The sequence below is a fragment of the Lytechinus variegatus genome, chromosome 8, assembly GCF_018143015.1.
Source record: "Lytechinus variegatus isolate NC3 chromosome 8, Lvar_3.0, whole genome shotgun sequence".
Taxonomy (NCBI): domain Eukaryota; kingdom Metazoa; phylum Echinodermata; class Echinoidea; order Temnopleuroida; family Toxopneustidae; genus Lytechinus; species Lytechinus variegatus.
Window position 1 is genome coordinate 20,523,691 of NC_054747.1, and position 20,400 is coordinate 20,544,090.

General features: G+C 35.8%; 1 protein-coding gene across 2 annotated transcripts in view; it reads left to right on the plus strand.

Annotated features, from left to right (window-relative positions):
• Nucleotides 1–15,806, plus strand: part of LOC121420134 (homeobox protein PKNOX1-like) — a 37,691-nt gene extending 21,885 nt beyond the window's left edge. The window contains exons 2-11 of one of the 2 annotated variants that reach the window (XM_041614670.1): nucleotides 1,190–1,383; nucleotides 2,217–2,388; nucleotides 3,061–3,200; nucleotides 4,031–4,115; nucleotides 4,705–4,782; nucleotides 5,685–5,780; nucleotides 7,499–7,825; nucleotides 9,461–9,537; nucleotides 10,250–10,452; nucleotides 11,887–15,806. In XM_041614670.1, the coding sequence (XP_041470604.1) occupies nucleotides 1,214–1,383; nucleotides 2,217–2,388; nucleotides 3,061–3,200; nucleotides 4,031–4,115; nucleotides 4,705–4,782; nucleotides 5,685–5,780; nucleotides 7,499–7,825; nucleotides 9,461–9,537; nucleotides 10,250–10,452; nucleotides 11,887–12,116 (1,578 nt within the window). In that variant the 5' untranslated portion in view covers nucleotides 1,190–1,213 and the 3' untranslated portion in view covers nucleotides 12,117–15,806. Of the gene's footprint in view, nucleotides 1–1,189; nucleotides 1,384–2,216; nucleotides 2,389–3,060; nucleotides 3,201–4,030; nucleotides 4,116–4,704; nucleotides 4,783–5,684; nucleotides 5,781–7,498; nucleotides 7,826–9,460; nucleotides 9,538–10,249; nucleotides 10,453–11,886 lie in introns of those variants that run through there. The other variant, XM_041614672.1, reaches the window with a different exon arrangement.
• Nucleotides 15,807–20,400: the final 4,594 nt, after the last annotated feature.

Sequence of the window (20,400 nt, forward strand, 5' to 3'; positions counted from 1 at the left end):
TCATTGTGTGCTGAACTGCTGATGATCTCACAATAATTGATCTCAAATTTGTTTCTGTGTCTCTTGGAATGGTTAGTTCGAACATCGGCAACTGATTTTGTCATGTAGATCTGTGGGGTGGTTAAAATCTGCCACCATACATGTATTATATTTTTCCCTTTTTTGTTAGAGAAATTTAATTTCATTTGCTACTTTCCATCCAGGCGAAATGGTAATTACATCAGGTTATTTCTTATATGTCTCTATATGGGATGGTGTTTTGGGAAGAAATAAGCCTTTCTCCCCCTTGTAATGTAAATGGGCCACATTCCCTGTTATACCCCTTTCATATTGCGCTTTTCACCGACGAACTTCACCGGCGAAGGCGAAAGTGTCCAGTATGAAAGGTATACAGGAGAACTTCACCAGGGAAGTTTGCCGCCGAACTTCTCCAACTCTAGGGGTGGAGAACTTCGCCCGCGAAACTGTTTCACCGGCGAAGTTACTTAAGCAAACCGGAGAACTTCTCCTCTTTAATGACGTCAGAGGTCATTTTTTTCCCTCCCGAAGTCCCCTGTACCAAGGTTCCGCGCGCGATAGTTGCAAGCTCAGCTGAATGCTATGGCCAACTAGATACCCTCGAACATAATTTTTCTTTTATAACTATTTATTAAAAAGCAATTTTTACACGTATAAAATGCTCTAAAATGTAAAAACTAGGTGATATTGTTTGTTTTTCTCGTAATACTTCCAAAACATATTGTAATTATTTTTTTTTATACCTTTTGTACTAAGTAAGAAGTAATGTTTACAATTTTCTTTCGTTTGTTCTGCAATCGCCTGTTGAATTTCGCCGGGGAAGAAATGTCAGTGCGAAAGGGTACATTTTTTTATTCGCAGGGAAGTGAGGAATGCGAGGCGGAGAAGTTCGCCGGTGAAAAATGAAGAGGGCAGTATGAAAGGGTATAAGTCATACTGCAATATGCTTAGCCTTGCATGACTATCCTTTTGTTTTTTACACTGCATGAGTTAAATGGTACGTTTGACATACATATTGTGATAAATGTTCAAATATTAAATGTTAGTACGATATTAATTTTGAAGTACAAGTAACAGAGGTTTCTCTCAGAATATACTTACAGCACATTAATGTAGTGGCTGCATTGATCTTGTTATTATAATTATTGTTTATTTCATTTCTTAATTTTAGGCCAGTGCAACCTGACCAATCAGGATGCAGCAGTCTAGCGGCGAAGAGTCGGAGAGTAAGCATCGTCCTGCCGGGACTAGGACAGTACCTGCTAGCATCCTCAAGGCAGGCACGGAATCGGTTGGGAACCTTACTCCCGAAGAAGCAGAAGAACTGCAGGTCCAGTTAGAGAAAGATAAGCGAGCAGTATATCAGTGAGTACTCTCTATAGCTATACAAGGCCTCCAATATTGCTTCAAAAAACTATGATTATTACTAATATAATACCAGAGTATACATGTACTTCACTTTAAAGTATGTCTAAACCAGTAAGGGTCACTGATGGGCAATTCCTTAAAATATGTATGTCTGACCCATGTATGTCAGACCTTCATGAAATTGTCTGTCTCTGATTTCTGGTACAGTCTGTGATGCTGTCAAATGATCATGAATTGATCAGTTTATGAAGTAAATGCAGGTCGCATGTACAAAAAGGATGAAAATTTTACAGAAGTGCTCTGAGGTGAAGTCTGTGGCTTGAGTATCTTCTGATATTCAAATAAAAAAAGTGTAGTGGTCATTGATGGTTTTTCAGCTGTAAGAATTGAAGTACAGTACCCTCTATCATTAATGTTTCTATTTTTCATTAAAAAATAGGTGTGAGAGACTTTTAAGTTCTTACTTTACAAATGTGTTTTTGAATATCAGAAAGCTACAGACAAAGATTATATCCTGAAATTTTCAGCTCATTCCATTCCTGAGAAGGATTTATATAAACAAGACAAACAATGTGTGGATAGTTTACTTTGATGGGCACCTGGTGGAAGTAGTGTTTGGTGTAAAATTGATAAATTTATGCAATTTAACACATTTTCTTTTTGCATCTTTCGCATCATATCCATTTTGATGGTACAATGTAATTATAATATAGGATTTATATAGCGCATGTATCACCTTGTTACATGTAGGTGCTCAAGGCACTCCTATTTTAAGGCACACACAGCTTGCTCCAACTTTAACAAAGGCATTATTTTTTCTTTATCTCTAGACACCCTCTGTTCCCACTCATGGCATTATTATTTGAGAAGTGTGAACAGGCCACCCAGTCACCTGACCCACCGACGTCGGCGAGCTTCGATGTCGACATCGAGGAGTTTGTCAACAGGCTGAAGAGAGAGGGCAGCACATTCTTTATTGAAGACACAGAAATTGATACATTAGTGAGTATTGTGGTTGAAGTGACTCACTCAGCCATTATTGATCATTGAATTGGGTTGGCACAAATGGTGAAAACAATTCAGGGAAATTTTTTCAGCTTTGTCTATATTCTGCAACATTTTTAGAATGTTGTATTCATAATGTATACAATGTACTTTGCTTGTACTTTATAAGATGATGATGGATTTTCAAACCATTCTCCAAATGACAATTCTATAAAAACATAATCTTTCATTACAAAGGTAAATGGGTATATTCTAATGTTTGTTTGATCATATGCAGGCCTTAATTTTTTTCCCTGGACAAGGTCATCTATATGTACAGCATATGTAGTACCTGGGTTAAGTTTAATACACCACACTTTTATGGAGTGCCATTTGTCAACTAATTCACCAATTAAAGATTATTCCTATCCTGTTGGAAAGAGTTGTCAACAATTATTTGAGCCATGAAATAGGAAGAATAAGAAAACACTAAAACACAATGAATCGGATGAATTAATGAATAGTTGCCACAATATGGAAGAAATATTATGATGTCCAGCATTCCATAGAATTATGGTTAAAAATCCCAGGTTAGACTGTGGTTAAACCTAGGTTTCATTATCAGAATAGCACCCATTTATTGCTCATAATTTGTATAATTGTATGAATGTTATTTCTTATATCTTTTAGATGATCAAAGCAATCCAAGTACTAAGAATACACCTGCTTGAGCTGGAGAAGGTCAATGAACTTTGTAAAGACTTCTGTCATAGATATATAACTTGTTTGAAGAGCAAGATGCATAGCGAGAATTTATTGAGAGATGAACGGTAAGTTTAAAGGGATATCGATCAACTTTGTCAAAAGTAGAGAAACTTGCCTCTTACTTCATGAGAGTGTTACAGTTGCCTTACTTCTGAAGACCAGCTTAAGTTAGACCACTGTCTAACTCTGTGTTTAGATTATGGAAAGTTTGAAACATCATTATCAAATGTTTGTGTATATTGTTTGTTTTCTAATGTTTACTTTGCTCTTTTTCTCATGCATTTAATAGTGGATGAAACAATTTTGTTTATTATTTCCTGACAGAGATAAATGAATTGAGTGTCTAGTGAACTGATAAATTGAACTTGTACTATTTTAGATATTTGTCATAGATTGCTGTTCATAGTTCAACCTTAATTTTAGATCTGAGGTGAGAATAAGGGTCAATTCATTTCCCTAGTGTGTAATTAACCATACCTGAAAGCCCGATGTTGATAGAAATTTACATTCAATTCCAAACTAAACATAAGTCCCAACATCGAATGAAAGTCCTTTGATGGGTCTTCAATGAAACTTTTTTTTATTTCAATTGGAGATATTCTTTATGTACATCAGTGAAATAATAACATGTTCCATCTTTCATACATTATGAAAGAAATGAGAGATTTGAATATTCCAAAGGGCTTATTTGCCTATAACTATTCACAAAATTCTATATATTTGTTTATGATTTTCATGAAATTCCTTTGTGTTTCTTAAAGTTACTGTATTTATTTCAGTCAACTTGAATTTAGCATGCAATTCCCCACTCAAGTCAGAGCTTAACTAGGTATCTCCTGTTTAATATCTTATACTTGTAACCGCTGACTATTTCTTTTCTTTTTTCATTTTTTAGAGGAGAAGCCACTCAGTTTGATAGTCAGTACTTATCCAACGGAGATCTCTTAGATCTAGAACCACCGCCCACGGAACATAATCAGGTATGTGTTCTTTACAAACATTCCCTATCCTTAACTGTAATGTGACGAATACGCGAGCTGTTGTCATACTACTACGTGTTCTTATTTGAATGATTAACATAGGTCTCATAATTCCTGTAAGATTTGAGGTTACATGTATTGTGTATTAGGTTATTGTATAGGACCCATGTGAATTGTCAATAGCTTCTAAGTAGTACATCACAAGTCAGGATTATTTGAATTTATATGCATACATGTATCAACTCTTTTTTATTCAAAATGTATATTTTCTGATTATTTCTATATTCTTATGTCCAATTAATAAATTGTAATGATGTTTTCACTCTCGTATTCTTTCTTATTCTTCCCCTAGCTTGCTTGTATATTCTTATTTTCTTTGCTAATAGCACTTTGAAACTTCTGTATAAAGCGCTTTATAAATTTTGTACATTATTATGATTATTTGTATTATCAGTGAAAGGCTGTGCTTAGCTTACATGTTAATTGATTATTAAATCCATTATATGGATTGTCATTTTTCCAATTGCCTTTTCTATTGCAATAAATCTTTTATTTTATTCCTTCTCCCCTTTTCTTCATTTTTTTTTAGATCCAGAACCATCCCACCTCAACACCAAACAGCCAACCTGTTATATTACAGCATGGAACACATTCACCGGCAAATCAAGTAAGTACCCTCTTGAATAAAACCTTAGCTCTATTTTATGGAATAGTAATCAGCGTCGGAAATATGTGAGGGCGATAGGGAGTGTTACCCTCACAAAATCCTTAATCGCCCCAAGATTCCCCAAATTGGATACTTTGGGGCTATGATATCTTCAATAGTCACCCCAAGATTAGCCAGAAAAAATATCAAAGTTCAGAAAATGAAAAAGTAGAATAATGAGAAAAGCTTTTACAGCATAATCGCTTGTTGCAGAAAAGTAGCCCTTGAAATTCACTAAATAGCAATGATGGACAATTTTTCTTATATGATAATGCTTTAAATTGAATTATTAGTGTTCAGTACAATACTTGTAAAGGGGCACCTGCCTGCATGATTTTGATTTTTTGGTTGCCTTTTACCATATGTTGATTTTTTTATGTGAATGTATATTTATATGTGTTGCTACATTTATGCATTTAATTGTTATTTTACATTGAATTTGAATATCTTTATAAGGTTAATAAAAATGAATTGAATAAAAAAAAGAATTAAGTACTACTGTAACTTTTCATGTAAGGAACGTTTCTTGAATTAGAAGATATATTGCTCAATCAGCCTGTGATAAAGCACTTCGTTCTCTAGTTCTATCCCATTTAGATTACTGCAATGGCCATCCTGTTACTTAATTAGAGCACATTCAATGGCTTCAAAGTTGGGCAGCTCACCTCATTTATCAAGTTACAATATATCACTTCTCAAAACCACTCTTCTACTCATTACACTGGCCTCCCATACACTATTGTATAGTTTTTAAATTACTTTCGTTCGTTCCAATATCTCTAATATGTAAATGTGAAGTATTTGTTTTAGTTTGCTGGTTATTCAGGGCATGGCACAATTATCTTATGTCTTTCCCCCTGCAGTATCAGGCAGCTACGGTAGTCAACTCTGCGGGTCAGGTCGTCTACACTCCAGTTATACCACAGGGTGTTGTGACACCACAGGGATTATTAACTCAGGTGAGTTAAGACTCTATGGATCACATTAACGAAAGAGGTTTCTGTTGTGGTAACTCGCTAAGGAACTCTACTGCACAGGTTTCTGCTTGTATAACACCAAGCTAGTATTACCAGTGACATAATAAACAATTTATGTCAGGTTAAACAGGCTGAGTAACTGACCCTATAGACCACAGGAATTACCCTCTATTTATCAAAGTGGAGACGATGGAAGAGCAGGGATGAGAACTCGGGATCATGAGTGTTATGCTCTAATCACTAGACCACACGACCCGTTTCAATTATATCATGGGTCAAAACCATGGACTTTGCAGATTTGTGTACATACATGTATTTACACTTATTTCATTGCATACTTTAAAGAAAAATCTAATTAAATATGCATTTTTGCAAAGGATGCTAAAAAGGAATTGTGATAATACAATATATCTGCATAATCCTACCTATAGGTTTTTGTACCAGAGTACAATTGAAACCTATTATGAGAATCTGCCTGATGGAGGCCTTTTTGTGTACTGGTTCATATCATACTCCAGACCTTCATTTCATTCAGCAAGAAATTCATTAATATGATGCTGCACTCAACCCTGGTGAGGTGAATAGAGACCTTGCAGGAATTTATTCCTTGAAAAACACTCGACTATTTAACAACAGCTCTGCTAATAATGCTGCATTTATTTTAGGGTGCTTGGAGACTTGAGAAGTGTAAAGCGCTATATAAGCAAGTATAACTGAGAGTTTATTGGGGTAGTCTATAATTGGCGGAGACTAAAGGGCTCATTTCATAAAAATTAATCTAATAACAAATTTGCAGTAGCAGTTGAAAGCTACTGAAACCTTCCAATCTGATTGACCTATAATTAATCTTGTTTTAGAAAATGTGCATATGAAACAGGACCAAGATGGTATGAAATGCACGGAAAATACTTGCACTATGTTATGCTGTGAAGTGTCAACCAGACATTCCTTAGCCTGTTCTGGTTACTGTCGGCCAGGATGGGGCAAAAAATGATTTTACCTCTTGAGGTGATACGTTGAATATGAATAGCATTAATAATAATAATTGTACATTTATATTGCCCAATTTCTTCATGTATATAGTAATCTGCGCATTACAATGTTATAATTATTACCCGGCTATAGCCGGCATTTGGGGAATTTATTCTTATGGAGTACCCATTCATCTCACCTGGGCTGAGTGTAGCACAATGCAGGTAAATTTCTTGCTGAAGGAAACCACGCGACGCCATGGTTGTGAATCGAACCCATGTCCCTCAGATTGAAAGACGAGAGTCTTAACCATTAGACCATTACAACCCTCGGTCACAAAATTGGATACTGCTTTGGATGCTTGACTGCACCTGTTAATTGGTACACATGCTAAATGTGTAATTTCTAATGTAGAGTGATGTCTTAGAGGGTCTTTAAAGGTCATATCCACCCCAGGAAAATGTTTATTTGAATCAATAGAGAAAAATCAAACTAGCATAATGCTGAAAATTTCATCAAAATTTGATGTAAAATAAGAAACTCACAACAAAGTTTCATTTACTTTTTCACAAAACAGTTAAATCCACATTATATATCATGTTAAGCTCTCCCGAGCTGAAATTCCTGAAGGAATGCTGTAGGTGGACTGCACCTTGATGACACTCTTATGATGCGAAAGCCCTCTACAGTAGATCCTCTAGGCAACTTGGTTGTTTTCCTTCTTGTAGTCCATTCCAGGCAACAATGCCCACCACCACCACCACAAGAAGAAGTCTGAACCTCCTCAGCAGCAACAGCAGCAACAACAACAACACGTGGTACCGATCATACATGGTTCTACTCCTCTTTCACAGATCGGCATCTCACATCAGGGTCAGAGTCCGGGTCAACAGCAACCTCCCAGCATGCTCTCTCTCAGCCAAGGGGATCTCAGGGTCGCGATGGCAGATGCTGCCGAGGTCAACGACCTGCTCAACAAGAGGAAGCCCAAACGAGGGGTGCTACCGAAGCATGCAACCACCGTCATGAGGTCATGGCTGTTCCAACACATAGTGGTAAGTTAGCGCTCTTACATCTGAAATTTTTTTGGGGGGGGGGGGGAGAGCGGTGGTTAATTTGAACCCCCTCAGATCTTCACTAAGAAATGGAACAATACAAATAACACTCTTGTAAAACTCTTGGTTGATTCACTCTGGAGCTTGTATGTTTTCCTGAACATTTTATACATTCTACCCCTTTAGAAATAAAAACATCCTGCTTTTGGCTGTGTGTAAAAAAAGGGGCTTGAAGTAAAAAAATGTCTGGCAAAAAATAGTTAAGAAAACAAAACAAAAACAATAAAGGGACTTTTTTGAATAATTGTCATATTTATGCAACATTTTGACTGGGGCAAGCTTCAAAATAAAGGTATTCCATTGCTGTCCAATTGTAATTTCTTTTAAAAATAGACTGAAGAGGTCCTACCAGTGAAAAACATCCCACCGCTGCCACATAAAGTCTATGGGACAGAAGAATATTGATCTATTTAAAGGGGAAGTTCACCCTGACAAAAAGTTTATTGTAAAAATAGCAGAAAAAATAATAAAAAATATTGCCGAAGGTTTGAGAAAAATTCATCAAATAATTAAAAAGTTATTAGAATTTCAATTATTTGATTTGTGACGTCATATGCGAGCAGCATTCCTACATAGCCAATGGTAAAAAATGAAATTTCATTTTCTCAGAAAATTAAAAATGGTTTTTCACTGTACCTTATGTATATCAATAGACAAATCATTTCACACCCGATCATGAATAGAAAACAAAATTAAGTCATCAGGAACCATGCAAAATTTGAAATTCATGCATTTTATATTACATAACACATGGGGCAGCTGCTCGTTTATGACGTCACAAATCCAAAACTTTGAACTCTAATAACTTTCTGACTCTTTAACGGATTTTCCTCAAACCTTCACCAATATTTTTTACTATTTTTTCTGCTATTTTTACAACAAAGTTTTCTTCAGGGTGAACTTCCCCTTTAAGATCTTGGACCCAGTTATTTCAAATTAATTATAAAGATAATTTCCCCATCAATTGTATGTACTTTGTTAGCCTTGATTCTTATTGCTGCTGAGCCTAAAAGTAATTATAATTATAATATGTTATATTTTACCCTTGGTAGCCACTTCAGTTCTGAAAACTGTTCTCCCAGTGGGCCCTGACATGACATGATAATGTTATTATTACCCTATCCCAACTCTAAGAGTAATTACCATTGACAAGAACGTTGTCATATTATGTTGTTATATTGATCTTTTTAACCATATGGGTCTGGGAGCAGCTTTGATAGGTCTTTTGACCTTTGTTGCCCCCCCCCCCCCACATTCTAGATACATTATATTTGTTGTATTGTATTTTGTCAAGTTTGTACAATGCTGATGTTTTGTGATTTTCTATTGTAAGGATGTCTTTGACATCTTTTATGTACGAATGTGAAAATTAACTTATTAACTTATGAACATATTCCTAAGTTTCATGACATAATTACTTTATTACTTTGATTAATAAAATACTTTTTTTCTTCACATCTTCTGTCATTAAATCCTTGTACTACTTTTGTTTTAGTTTCCCACAAGTCTGGTAATCTTTATGGCATTATCTCTTGTAATCATCGTATGACAAGTTATATTTTGATTACCTTACAGCATCCGTATCCCAGTGAAGATGAAAAGAGAATGATAGCAGCTCAAACCAACCTTACTATGTTACAAGTTAATAATTGGTAAGTTACGTTGACAACTTGCAAAGGGTTGATAAGTGATTAAGTCAATATAAAGATGATTATATCCCCTAAAATTTAATTTACAAGACAATAATTAATGGTAAATGAAATTATTTCACTTGCTTGACAGAACATATTAGAATGAATCTTTATTTGGTAGGTTTTATTTCATTAAAACAACCTACTTCTGAAAGTACTTGGCATGTTGAGATAATTTGATTTATTTTCCTGTCTTCTTTCTTTTTGTATGTTTTATAAAAGAATGCTTGCATTGCCAGGTTTCTGAAATAGAGATTTTCATGTTAATTTCATATATTGTTATCAGCGAATGATAGGACAGTATATATAGAAAGATTAATTTATTCAGTACATCTATAATTATACCCAAGCAAGAAGTTGGAACTTATTTCATTTTATGACTTGTAGTCCTAGCTTTGCTAGAAATCTGAATGTTTATTCCCATGATTAATGGGTTTTTCCAATGAAGTTTTCAATCATTTTCTTTGACTTAAATGTTTGTAGACACTATCAGGCAATTTCATGAAATAATATGCCATTTGTATGTCAGACCCCTGTAAATACACCATTCTTACTTCACTTTATGAACTGCTTACATCATAATTGAATAGCATTACAACTCTATGCAAGTTTGTTCATGTTTGCCAGATTTTTCCATGAAAGTATTACATTATTTTTTTCTCACATTTTCCAGGTTCATCAATGCAAGAAGGCGGATCTTACAGCCGATGTTAGATGCCAGTAATCCCGAAGCTGCCACGAAGAACAAGAAACCAAAGAGTCAGAACAGACCATCAACTCAACGATTCTGGCCCCAGTCGCTAGCCCAACTTGGTCAGACGACAACAGTAACACAGTCGACAGCAGGTGGGACTAATGCATTGGACAGGAGAAGCTGTAAGTTAATTCTTTATTACAGAGATTACACTGGTGGTGGTGATATTTTACCTGCTCAGAAATGTAAACGTTGTTTGTGCTATCAGAGCGTGTGTGTGTATTTTGAGTTTTGTCAGACGTGTATCAATCAGATATGATTATTTACGTCTGGGACCGACCTTTTACGTCACCATCCGAAAGACGTGACCAGAGCGCTAATGTTAGACTTAGTCTCATCTTTTGGATTGTGATGCCAAACATTGATCCAAAATGTCAATATTGTTTTATTGTGACATTAGGCATCGCTTGCAACAGGGCCTCTAACAGTGTTTCTCTGTGGCCAGTACAAACTGCTAAGAAAGCATCAATGCTTGTAAGCTGGCAACCAGAGGATCGAAGGCTAAATGTCCTTTTTGAGGGACCTGGTCACTGCTGATCAATTTGATTGCATAGCAATAATAATAATACATATTATGATAGAACCTCCGTATGTGCTTCCAAAGGACTTTGGATCACATTTTATGGGGTTCAGTTAATTTCGATAAGGGATGGATTTTACTGACAAATCATTTCATTCACTGTAAAATCTTGACTTACAAAACTACAAAAACAAAACATGGAACCAAATACAGTCCGACCTCCCTTATCCGGACACGTTGGGACCAGCACCAATCCGGATATTTATCTGGATCTGGGAGACCCAATATTTAATACACGCAGCTGCGCTGCCTCCCCAGGCCACCGGCTGTAGCTACACTATTGTAGTGGGCTTGTATCTTATATCTTATTACGGTAAAGACAATATTCACTGCAGAGTCAGTGCAAATTATAGGCAGTGTTTTAATGGAAATGAAATCGATCGATGGCCAAAACTCTTGGATAATTTACCTGCTAAAATGACTGAGGTATACATTGAACATACCTCGAAAGAAAGAGAATGGCTCGATGAAACCAAGTTTTAAAATAAGATCATCGCGGCGGGTATCGCAGCTTCGCAATGTCAGCCATTGTTACACTGACTGTAGGCTCAAACATGATAGATGGCGCTGTCCGTATTGAGGCCTAAAGTTAGCTAGCAAGACATGTGTTGTTTTTCCCGCGAAGCAAAAAGAGAAACGTGATGAAATGTTTGCACTGCGCCCTGATTAACTGGAAAGTATCATTCCTCAAGTTCTTTTGGTGATTTGGGTGAGATAATTTCATGAAAAATATGTTTGGTGTAGGGTGACTATGTTGGGAAATATATATGTAATCAAAGTGAGCTTACGTATAGGATTGAGTTTAGATTGAAATCTTATTTCCTCATGTACATGTACCGGTAATAGATTAAAAAAAAAAATCTCGGCAAGTGTGCGTCCGGATAAGAGAGGTCGGACTGTATTCTCCAAGCCTCTTAGCCTGCATTTCAAAGGAGCTTATGCATTGACTATAATTTTTTATCTATTTCCTTTACAGTGGATGATGAGGCGTCTGCTGCCCTCTCTAGCAGCGCATTAGACAGTGTAAGACATCTATCCTCCGACAGCATGTCACCAATGCTTGGTGTCAGGCAACGGTCGCCGTCATCGGTCTCGTCGCTTGACAACTTAGGAGCGAGCGGCGGGGACAGTCTCCACGATGACGATGAAGACGATGACCTCTCCACCAATTTAGAACTGGGTAGTGATTCGGGGATGGTGGATTGATAGTTTGTTGGATGAAGCCATCGTCTGAGAGAAATGGACTTTATTACAGGGATCAAAGACATAGAGAGGGAGATATACCGAAGAAGCCATGTTGTCAAGAGTTTTGACATATGTATTCTGAGTCACCGTGGTAACAGAGTATTCTTCAATCTGCCTGGATGAATTCATTGACAAGGAAGTGTTTTAGCTATCATTCTCAAACTTTGGAAGAGAAACCAACGGTCATGACAACTTCATGCTTTTTACTGTCACTTGGCGCTTTACAAATATTGGGGCCTCATATTCATGAAAAGTTCCTTATGTACATTTAGTTGTCAGCAAGTACATTAGGTAAAAATGGCATCGCCATGTGATTACTTGATGTATTCAGTGTATACTTGGCCCTGGTAATTGCTTAATTCATGTACAACATGCACCCTCTCCACTCCCTTTGGAATATTCTAAGGATTTGCCCATCATTGGTGTGTGTATGACGAGTAATTGGTGCAATGGAGTTCAACATCTAAGTAGGGCCAGTTTCTTAAAGAAACTGTGTTGGGAAACATTGATTTTGATTTTGCAGCTTAGCCCTGTGACCACAGTACTTATCATAATGTCTACACAACCATGATTGTAAATCCTATTATGAAATGGGCCCTTTGTCCTCATTTTTCTCCTGGGTATGGGAGGGCAAATATGGATTAATGCTGTGTCTCAGGCCATCACCCTACCATATCACAAAGTTTGGAGAAACTCAAGAAACCAATGTCACGTTCGATGTCATATATGGGAGTTTATCACATGTAACAAGAACTGCCATAATCTCACACCAGTATATCCTCGAGTTTTATCATCTAGTCCTTTATTATATGACTTGACTTACTGACTATGGTGAATAGGACGGCGTGTCCCTATGCTCTCCTACGGGAGATCCTTTTCCATTCAGTTCTACCCTGGGCTAGGTCTTCAGCATCCACTAGAGGGAGTCCCACATCTTGTCTGACTTGGTCTCTCCATCTGGAATGGGAATGTCCTGGTGGTCTCCTTTTTTTCTGTAAGCCTGGACTGGAAAGTGATTTTGTGGCATACAGTATATTTGCACAAACCACCTCAGGTGTTTTTTTAAGCTTCCTCACATATTGTGTTTGTAATATGTTATCTCCTGATGTCCTCGTCCCTAATATTGTCCAGGAAATGAACCGGTACATATCAGTGATAAAACACAAATTATCCATCATCTTACAATTTCCAAGTATTCAACTTCAGTTGTGGTTTATTCTACAAGACTTCTGTGAAAGCGTTCATTCTTCTCAGTCACTTACGAGGGGAACTTCTGCTGTAGGTTCTTTCTAAGGGACCCGAAAATGATGATTAATTTATCTTTAATGGATATTTGTGGATATCATGTTTTTGTAATCAAGATCACAGCACCACTGCTCCTATATAAGCTATAGTATATTGTGTCTTATGTCCATTATGTTTCTTTGGAATGTGAAGTCTGAAAGCTTACATGTATGTCCTAAAGATCAGTGTATTCAGCAAAATCCCTTTTTGCCAAAAAAAAGAAATAATAAATGAAATAGTCTTTTTAAATTCTGCAATAAATGTAAAACCAAGGGAGAGATCAATTTTGTTAGTACAAAATTTAGGTATTATGTTCAAGTAATCACTTTGGTCACAAGTCTGCACTTATAAGACACCGTATTGCCTTTAACTCTCTGAAAGATAAGACCAAACTGGCATATGGATCTTGGTTCAGGCCATTATCAGTTTGCTTCCAAGCTAAAACTTGAAGTGAACTATCTTGGTAAATGCAAAAAAAAATCTCTATGTCTAGCACAGTGGAAAAAATGCTGTTTTGTAGCCATTATCTTAGACCCCTGTTACATCTGAGAGATTCCCTACCTCGGGCCGGCCTGGGGCCTACTTCGGGTCAGAAAGAAATCAGATGTAAACATCCCAAACCTACCTCGGGCCACCTATTAGCGAACCTACCCGAGACCACATCCAGAGGTAGTCTCGGGTAGGTATCGGGCCGGCCCCGGTCCACCAATTCGTAGATGTAAACGCACACAAGCTTTCGAACCTATCTCGGTCCGTTCGCCAGCTGTCAAATTACGTCATAGCGCGCGCTATCCCCTCCCCAGCCCCGTCGTTCTTCGAATGTTTTGCGGCATGCGACATGTGAATTGTGATTAATAAAGTCTTTTGATTTGACTGGAAAGAAGGAAGCATATTAAACGTATCCTTTTCAAGTCGATTATATCTTCAACGACTGCTGGGATCATCAGTGTAAAGAAATGTAAACAACTTCAATTAGCGCGCGCAAATTATTCAGAGCCTAGATCGAGAGCACCCTTTGGTGTCAGCAATCAGATACCGCTCGAAACTGTACCGATAGGGGAGGGAATGAACGCTGTGATGTAAACAGACCACATTTCGGGGTTCGGTCCGTTCGTGAAGCTAATCCACCAATAATCCAGTCAAGGTTGCAAGTGGACTCGGTCGGCTCTCGGGTAGGAAACTTTCAGATGTAACAGGGGTCTTAAATAACTATGGATAAATCCAAATAACAAAAATTTGTCTTTTTTCTATCTGTTTTTTCAAAAACCAATCCGAAATGGCTTTAAAACGGTTTAAGGAAGGAAATAGAATTGCTATAAACAGCGCAATGCTCATTGTGGTAAGTTTCAGTTAACCTATGTTAAAACTTGAGAAATATATATTTCCAGTAGGTAATAAGCTGCAAAGATTGCTCTCCCAAGTGTTCATTCATAATCATGAAATTACTGTTGTAGGTTTGTGGTAGATTTTTCTTGAACTGATCCTTTATTTATGATCCCCTCCCCTCAAAAAAGAAATATCTTAAAATTATTTTATGCCATTAAAAATATTGCTGCTTTTCTGATAATCAGAATGTATTCTAATACCATGCATTTGCATGCACCCTTGTTCTGTCACATGACTTTATCAAGTCACATGACCTGTATTCAAGCAAGTCATTTTTTTTATTCAGGGGAAAACCTGAGAATTTATTTTGCTCCTGAGGAATAGACCTTAAGCTGCTCATTTATACACAACAGTTTTTATCAGTTTGAAAATGCTTGTGTGCATAGTTTCATGAAATTAATGTTAGTAATATTAAGAATGGATTTTAGTCATTTCATTTGTTTTTATAAGTTTTTTCTATATGATTCTGCCACTTTTATATCTTTTTTAAAGCAAGTTTTTCACTGAAAAATAATTTGCATCAAGAATATTTTTGATCCGTAATTTTCTGTTTTAACAAAATCACACAATGTAAGACTGTAACTTACTATCCAGGTCCATTTTGTTGAAACATGTATGTGTAATTAGCCAGAAACCTGCATGAAAAGTTTATGTTTCAAAATGTTCTATGATATGTCAAAATGGAAATGCGATATCACAATCACTGTGTGAGAGGATTATACCATATAGTATGACAATTTTAGTTTTTTCGATGTAAGTTCTAAATACCTTTTAAGTAATTTTCATGCAGCCTGTCCTGCCAACAAGGTTTCACTTTTGATAAGCATTTTGTTGAATGACACATCCTTTGAATGTCACATATTTTCTTGTGTTTTTATGGTCTATCTCCTTGATTATTGAAATGATGCAGTCGTAGTGACCAAAAAATTATTTAACAGACCACAAAAGGCAAACAGGCTTGTTTGAAGTTTATCCTGAAAGTAAGGAAAAAACATGACGTTTTTTCACGTTTTAAAGAAAGCAAGATGTAAAGCCTGCCAATCAGTTTCAAACTATGTGTTTCCTCATATTTCAGGGTTCTCACAGTCATGGAAAATCCTGAAAAAAATTGTCATGGAAAGTCAGGGAATTTGCCAATTTGTGAAGTCATGGAATTGAATTTTCCTCTTGGCTATGGCAGCTTTCCCATCATGTCTCGCAACTCTCTGATCACACTCTGCCATTATAATTGGTGTTCATGATTTCTATTTTTTTTCCAGTTTTGTGACATCCCAAATTTTACATAACTCCCGGGACGTCACACTAAGTCATGGAATCCTGTTTTCAAATTTCTGTGGGAACCCTGTATTTGCTGTGGTGATGATTCCAAATCGTAATCTTTGCCTTTTAACCGTAAATTACTTTTTTATGTACATGTAACAAAACTTTTTCTTCTGAAATGAATTCCAAAGTAAAGAGATTTCCAAAGAATTCTTTTCTTTTTATAACAGGAAGGTCCTTTAGACACAGCTTATCTGCCCCTCCCCCCCAAAAAAAAGACCCACACAGGGGACGGAAATTAAATCTGCTGCAAAACAGCAACTTTATTGTCAATTTGGCCCTCATAATACATGTTGTTCGCTAATGAAATCACGCGATTTGATTCTTCCATGGCAGAGTTGTGTTTGATTTCAGAATTTTTTTTTGAAAAAAAAATTGGGCCTTTAACATCAAACCTCAAGTTTACTTTTAGTGTTTCCTGGCTTTTTTTAAAACAAACATTGAATAATTAATCAGAAACGTAAAGTATATTACCATAACTTTTCCTTACTAGACATTTTTCAACATCTTTGTATCACTGAATATGGTTTATTTGATGGGCGTGGTGACAGAACAGGTTTTTTGTAGCATACCATGAAATGTTTCATTATTTTATGCAATCACTTGTGAGGCTGCAAGATTCATCAGACCTTTGGTCTTAGATGGTATAGTTACTGATGCAGGATGACCAGGTATTAAAGGCCTCCGCACACCTTAAGTGATCCACGATCCAAATTTTGGAACAAAATGCATTTTGCATATTTTCTGAAAATTTGTATGAAAAGTCTCATTTTATTTTAGGTTCAAATGAACTGAAAGAATGCCAATATCAAATTTGTTGATGATACATGTGTAGCAAACTTTGATTAGCAGTCAAGGTCAAATTAGTTACAAATCGAAGCCAATTGTACAAATGTTTTAAACTGCATTCTATGGGACAACCAATTCGCATTTATTCTAATAAGGATTGTAGCTTAGTCAGATTTGAACTGAGGTATCCGTACCATGATTTAGGACTTTACACAGCAAGATGTCCCATGTCTCAATTTTGGCATTAAATTTTACACTTTTATTCCTAAATCGTGTCACAGACCAATCGTAAAGGTGCGTAGTCGTCTTTATAGTGGAATTATACGTCGAGGTGATTGCCCCGAATCTCGTTGCGCTGCATCAGCAATTATGCTATCAACGACGAAGCTTTCACCTTTGCAAGTGAAAGCTTACAAAATTGGTGATAATTTTCATGACAATGAAAAAGATTTTTTTTTTCAATTTTGTAAGAATGTGTCGATGTCTACACTCTCTGTTCTTATCAAGTATCACAGTGTATATTATCAATGTCTTGTGCTTGCCATACAGAAAGAGGTATTGGGGTTTTTCATCTATGCTTAAGATGCTTTTGCTACGAAGAGTTTGTTAGTTTTGTAGATTTAGAATTTATTTATTGCTCATTCCAAATCATGTGCTGAGATTCCATAGAAAAGGCAGAATATATCAATCGGATCATGTCAATAATGGACCAAATTACTTCTAAATTATATTGTAATATGGGCTTTAATTACAATGACCAGAACTAAATAGTCTTATTATCCAAGTTTTATTTCTTAGTCAGTAGTGGATATGAATGCCCTGATTTCTGTATCTTAATTGATAACTTAAATCAATGTGTAATATATTGACAAATTATTGTGACATGGTGAAGTGATGTATAAATGTGACATGTTCATCAGATGTATTTGTGTGTCATATGAATGACTTTCAAGTGACACATTAATATATTGCATTGATGTGACATGCTAGTGGGTTATATTGATGCTGAATGTCAATATGACATTCAAGTGACATATTAACATGTTGCATTAATGTGACATCTAAATGTCACATGTTCTTCATATTGTAAAATCTCATTACTCCTACATCCTTCTAATTCCTAATAATTGACTGATGACAATTTTTGTACCAAACCTTTCAGTTAGATTTTAAGTGACGTGATGTCTCATTCATTTAGAAAGTCATTTTTTTCGTGTGATATCCCCTAGATTAAGGAAGGGCTCTTTTTTCTCATAAACAATATTTTAGATGAAGGAAGGCATGATGAATGGGCTTAAACTCACCATTCACAAGCAATATGCTAGATAAATTAAACAGTTAAACACAATGGAGCCTTTGAGTATACAAAATCACTAAGAAAAAAATTGAATCCTGTGACTTGAACACAACAAAATTTCCTGGGTTATGTGATTCAAAACTTTTTAATCAATCTTATGATTAATTTCCACAAGTGATTGTAGTCTACATGATCAATCATAAAATTTTGTTCTCTGATCAATTGCAGAGCTCTGTGTTACAGGCTCATATTGTTTGAAATATTCGGCTGCTGATGTCACAAATCATGCATTCTAAATCAGTACTTTGATATACATATATTGAAAGAAATGTATTTATAAAGTCTAGGTTATCGTTCACAGTGGGCACAGCTGTGGGTACAAATACACAATTTTATAGTATTTTTATGTACTAGGATTTCGAGAAAGTTGAATGGATAACATTTACTGTTTCCTAGCCATTTATTTAAATGGCTTGAAGAAAAAGATAAACAGACAAATTTTTCACTGTTTTTTTTTTTGAAGGACAGCTTCAATGGGTCACACATGCTAGTGTTAAATTACTTTTTTTGTACAGCATCGCTGATTGCTTATTCATCCTTTTTAGATGTATTTAAATTTGGAAGCATTCTAGTGATAAGCATGAATTTTGAGTGAAAATTGGGCAGGTCCATTTCATGTCCATCAATATCTCTTTGATAACATAATTAGAATTCACAAAACAAAATGGTCACACCACTTTTAAAGTAAAATTTCAAAACAAGTGCCCTAATTACGATTTATAAAAAAAAATCTTGTGCAAAGAGATTGTGCACACATCATTTATTTATTTTACTTGTGCATTCTTACAGAGGACTTAACTGGCATTAAACCTTCCCAATTGTTTTTTTTTATTTCCATAGAATTCAGGTCATATTTGTATTTTGTCTTTTTAAATTGTAACAGAGGATGATATTACTCACTTAAGTTTGGTAGAATGAATTTTAAATGTTATGATTGCTGAATAATTCATTAACAAAAAATGATCCTCATCATTGAACAAAAGATTTTGGTTCAGTTTTTGTTTTTATTTCCTTTCAGATTTTTTGAAAAGCTCCTTGAGCACCCTATAGAGTGCTGGCACGACATAAATCCAATTATTATTGTTATTATTTATAATCTTCTTCCAAAACTAGAAGTTCCCATTTAGCTTTCTTCAAGATAGGGGTCAGTTTCACGACACTGTCATTACTCATAACTTTGGAAATATCCCATAGGAATGTGTTATTTCTATAACACATGTTCCTATGGAGTTCCCTAGAGTCAGATTGATGACCATCCTGAGAAACCCGTCCTTGAAAATAAAAAGTTTGATGCAGAAACACCTTTGATATGTGTGTGGACCTGCATCGCACACAGTCCAATACGTCAGTCAGGGAGATATTTTTAAGACAAATTTCCATCACATTTCTTTTCCTGGGCCCTGTTGCATAAAACTTACTATTATAGTAACCTTGCCATCCAATGGTAACACCATGGTAACAATGCTAATCGGCCAATCAGAATCAAGGATTTCATGATAGTTAGCTTTGGATGGCAGAGGTACCATAATGGTAACTTACATGCGACGGGACCCTGATCAAGTCTTTTAAAAACATTTTGATGCGACTGATGAAATTGAACATACTCTAATATATTGTGCCAAAGTCGTTCTACAGGGTACATACATTTTTATTTATGTCTAATGCTTCTTTTTGTTTATTCTATGTGGCTACTCATGAATTTTTAGTTCTCTTTATGTGAAGAAGGCTCATAACATCTATTTTTCGAATAGTTTTTAGTTTTCATGCTTGGTTTGTTTTTACTTGATGTGGATATGTCCTGTAATTTTTGATTGTGTCACAAACTAATGATGAAATTTAATGTCATGTAATTTGTTAAGATGCATTTACAGCAGTACTCAAAATTTGGAAGAAACATGGATGAAATATTTCATTGCCAATGACATGGTTGTTTAACTCAAGAGAATGGTTTCATGTTTGATGTCACAATTCTATTTTCACAATGGTATTACGAGTTAAAAGGTCATATTTAAGGGCATGCTTATCTTTTATGCCTTTCTGCCTAATTCTTTCCAACTCGAATGTTAGGTTACCATTATACATGTACAAGCATAAACTTCAAGCAGAATC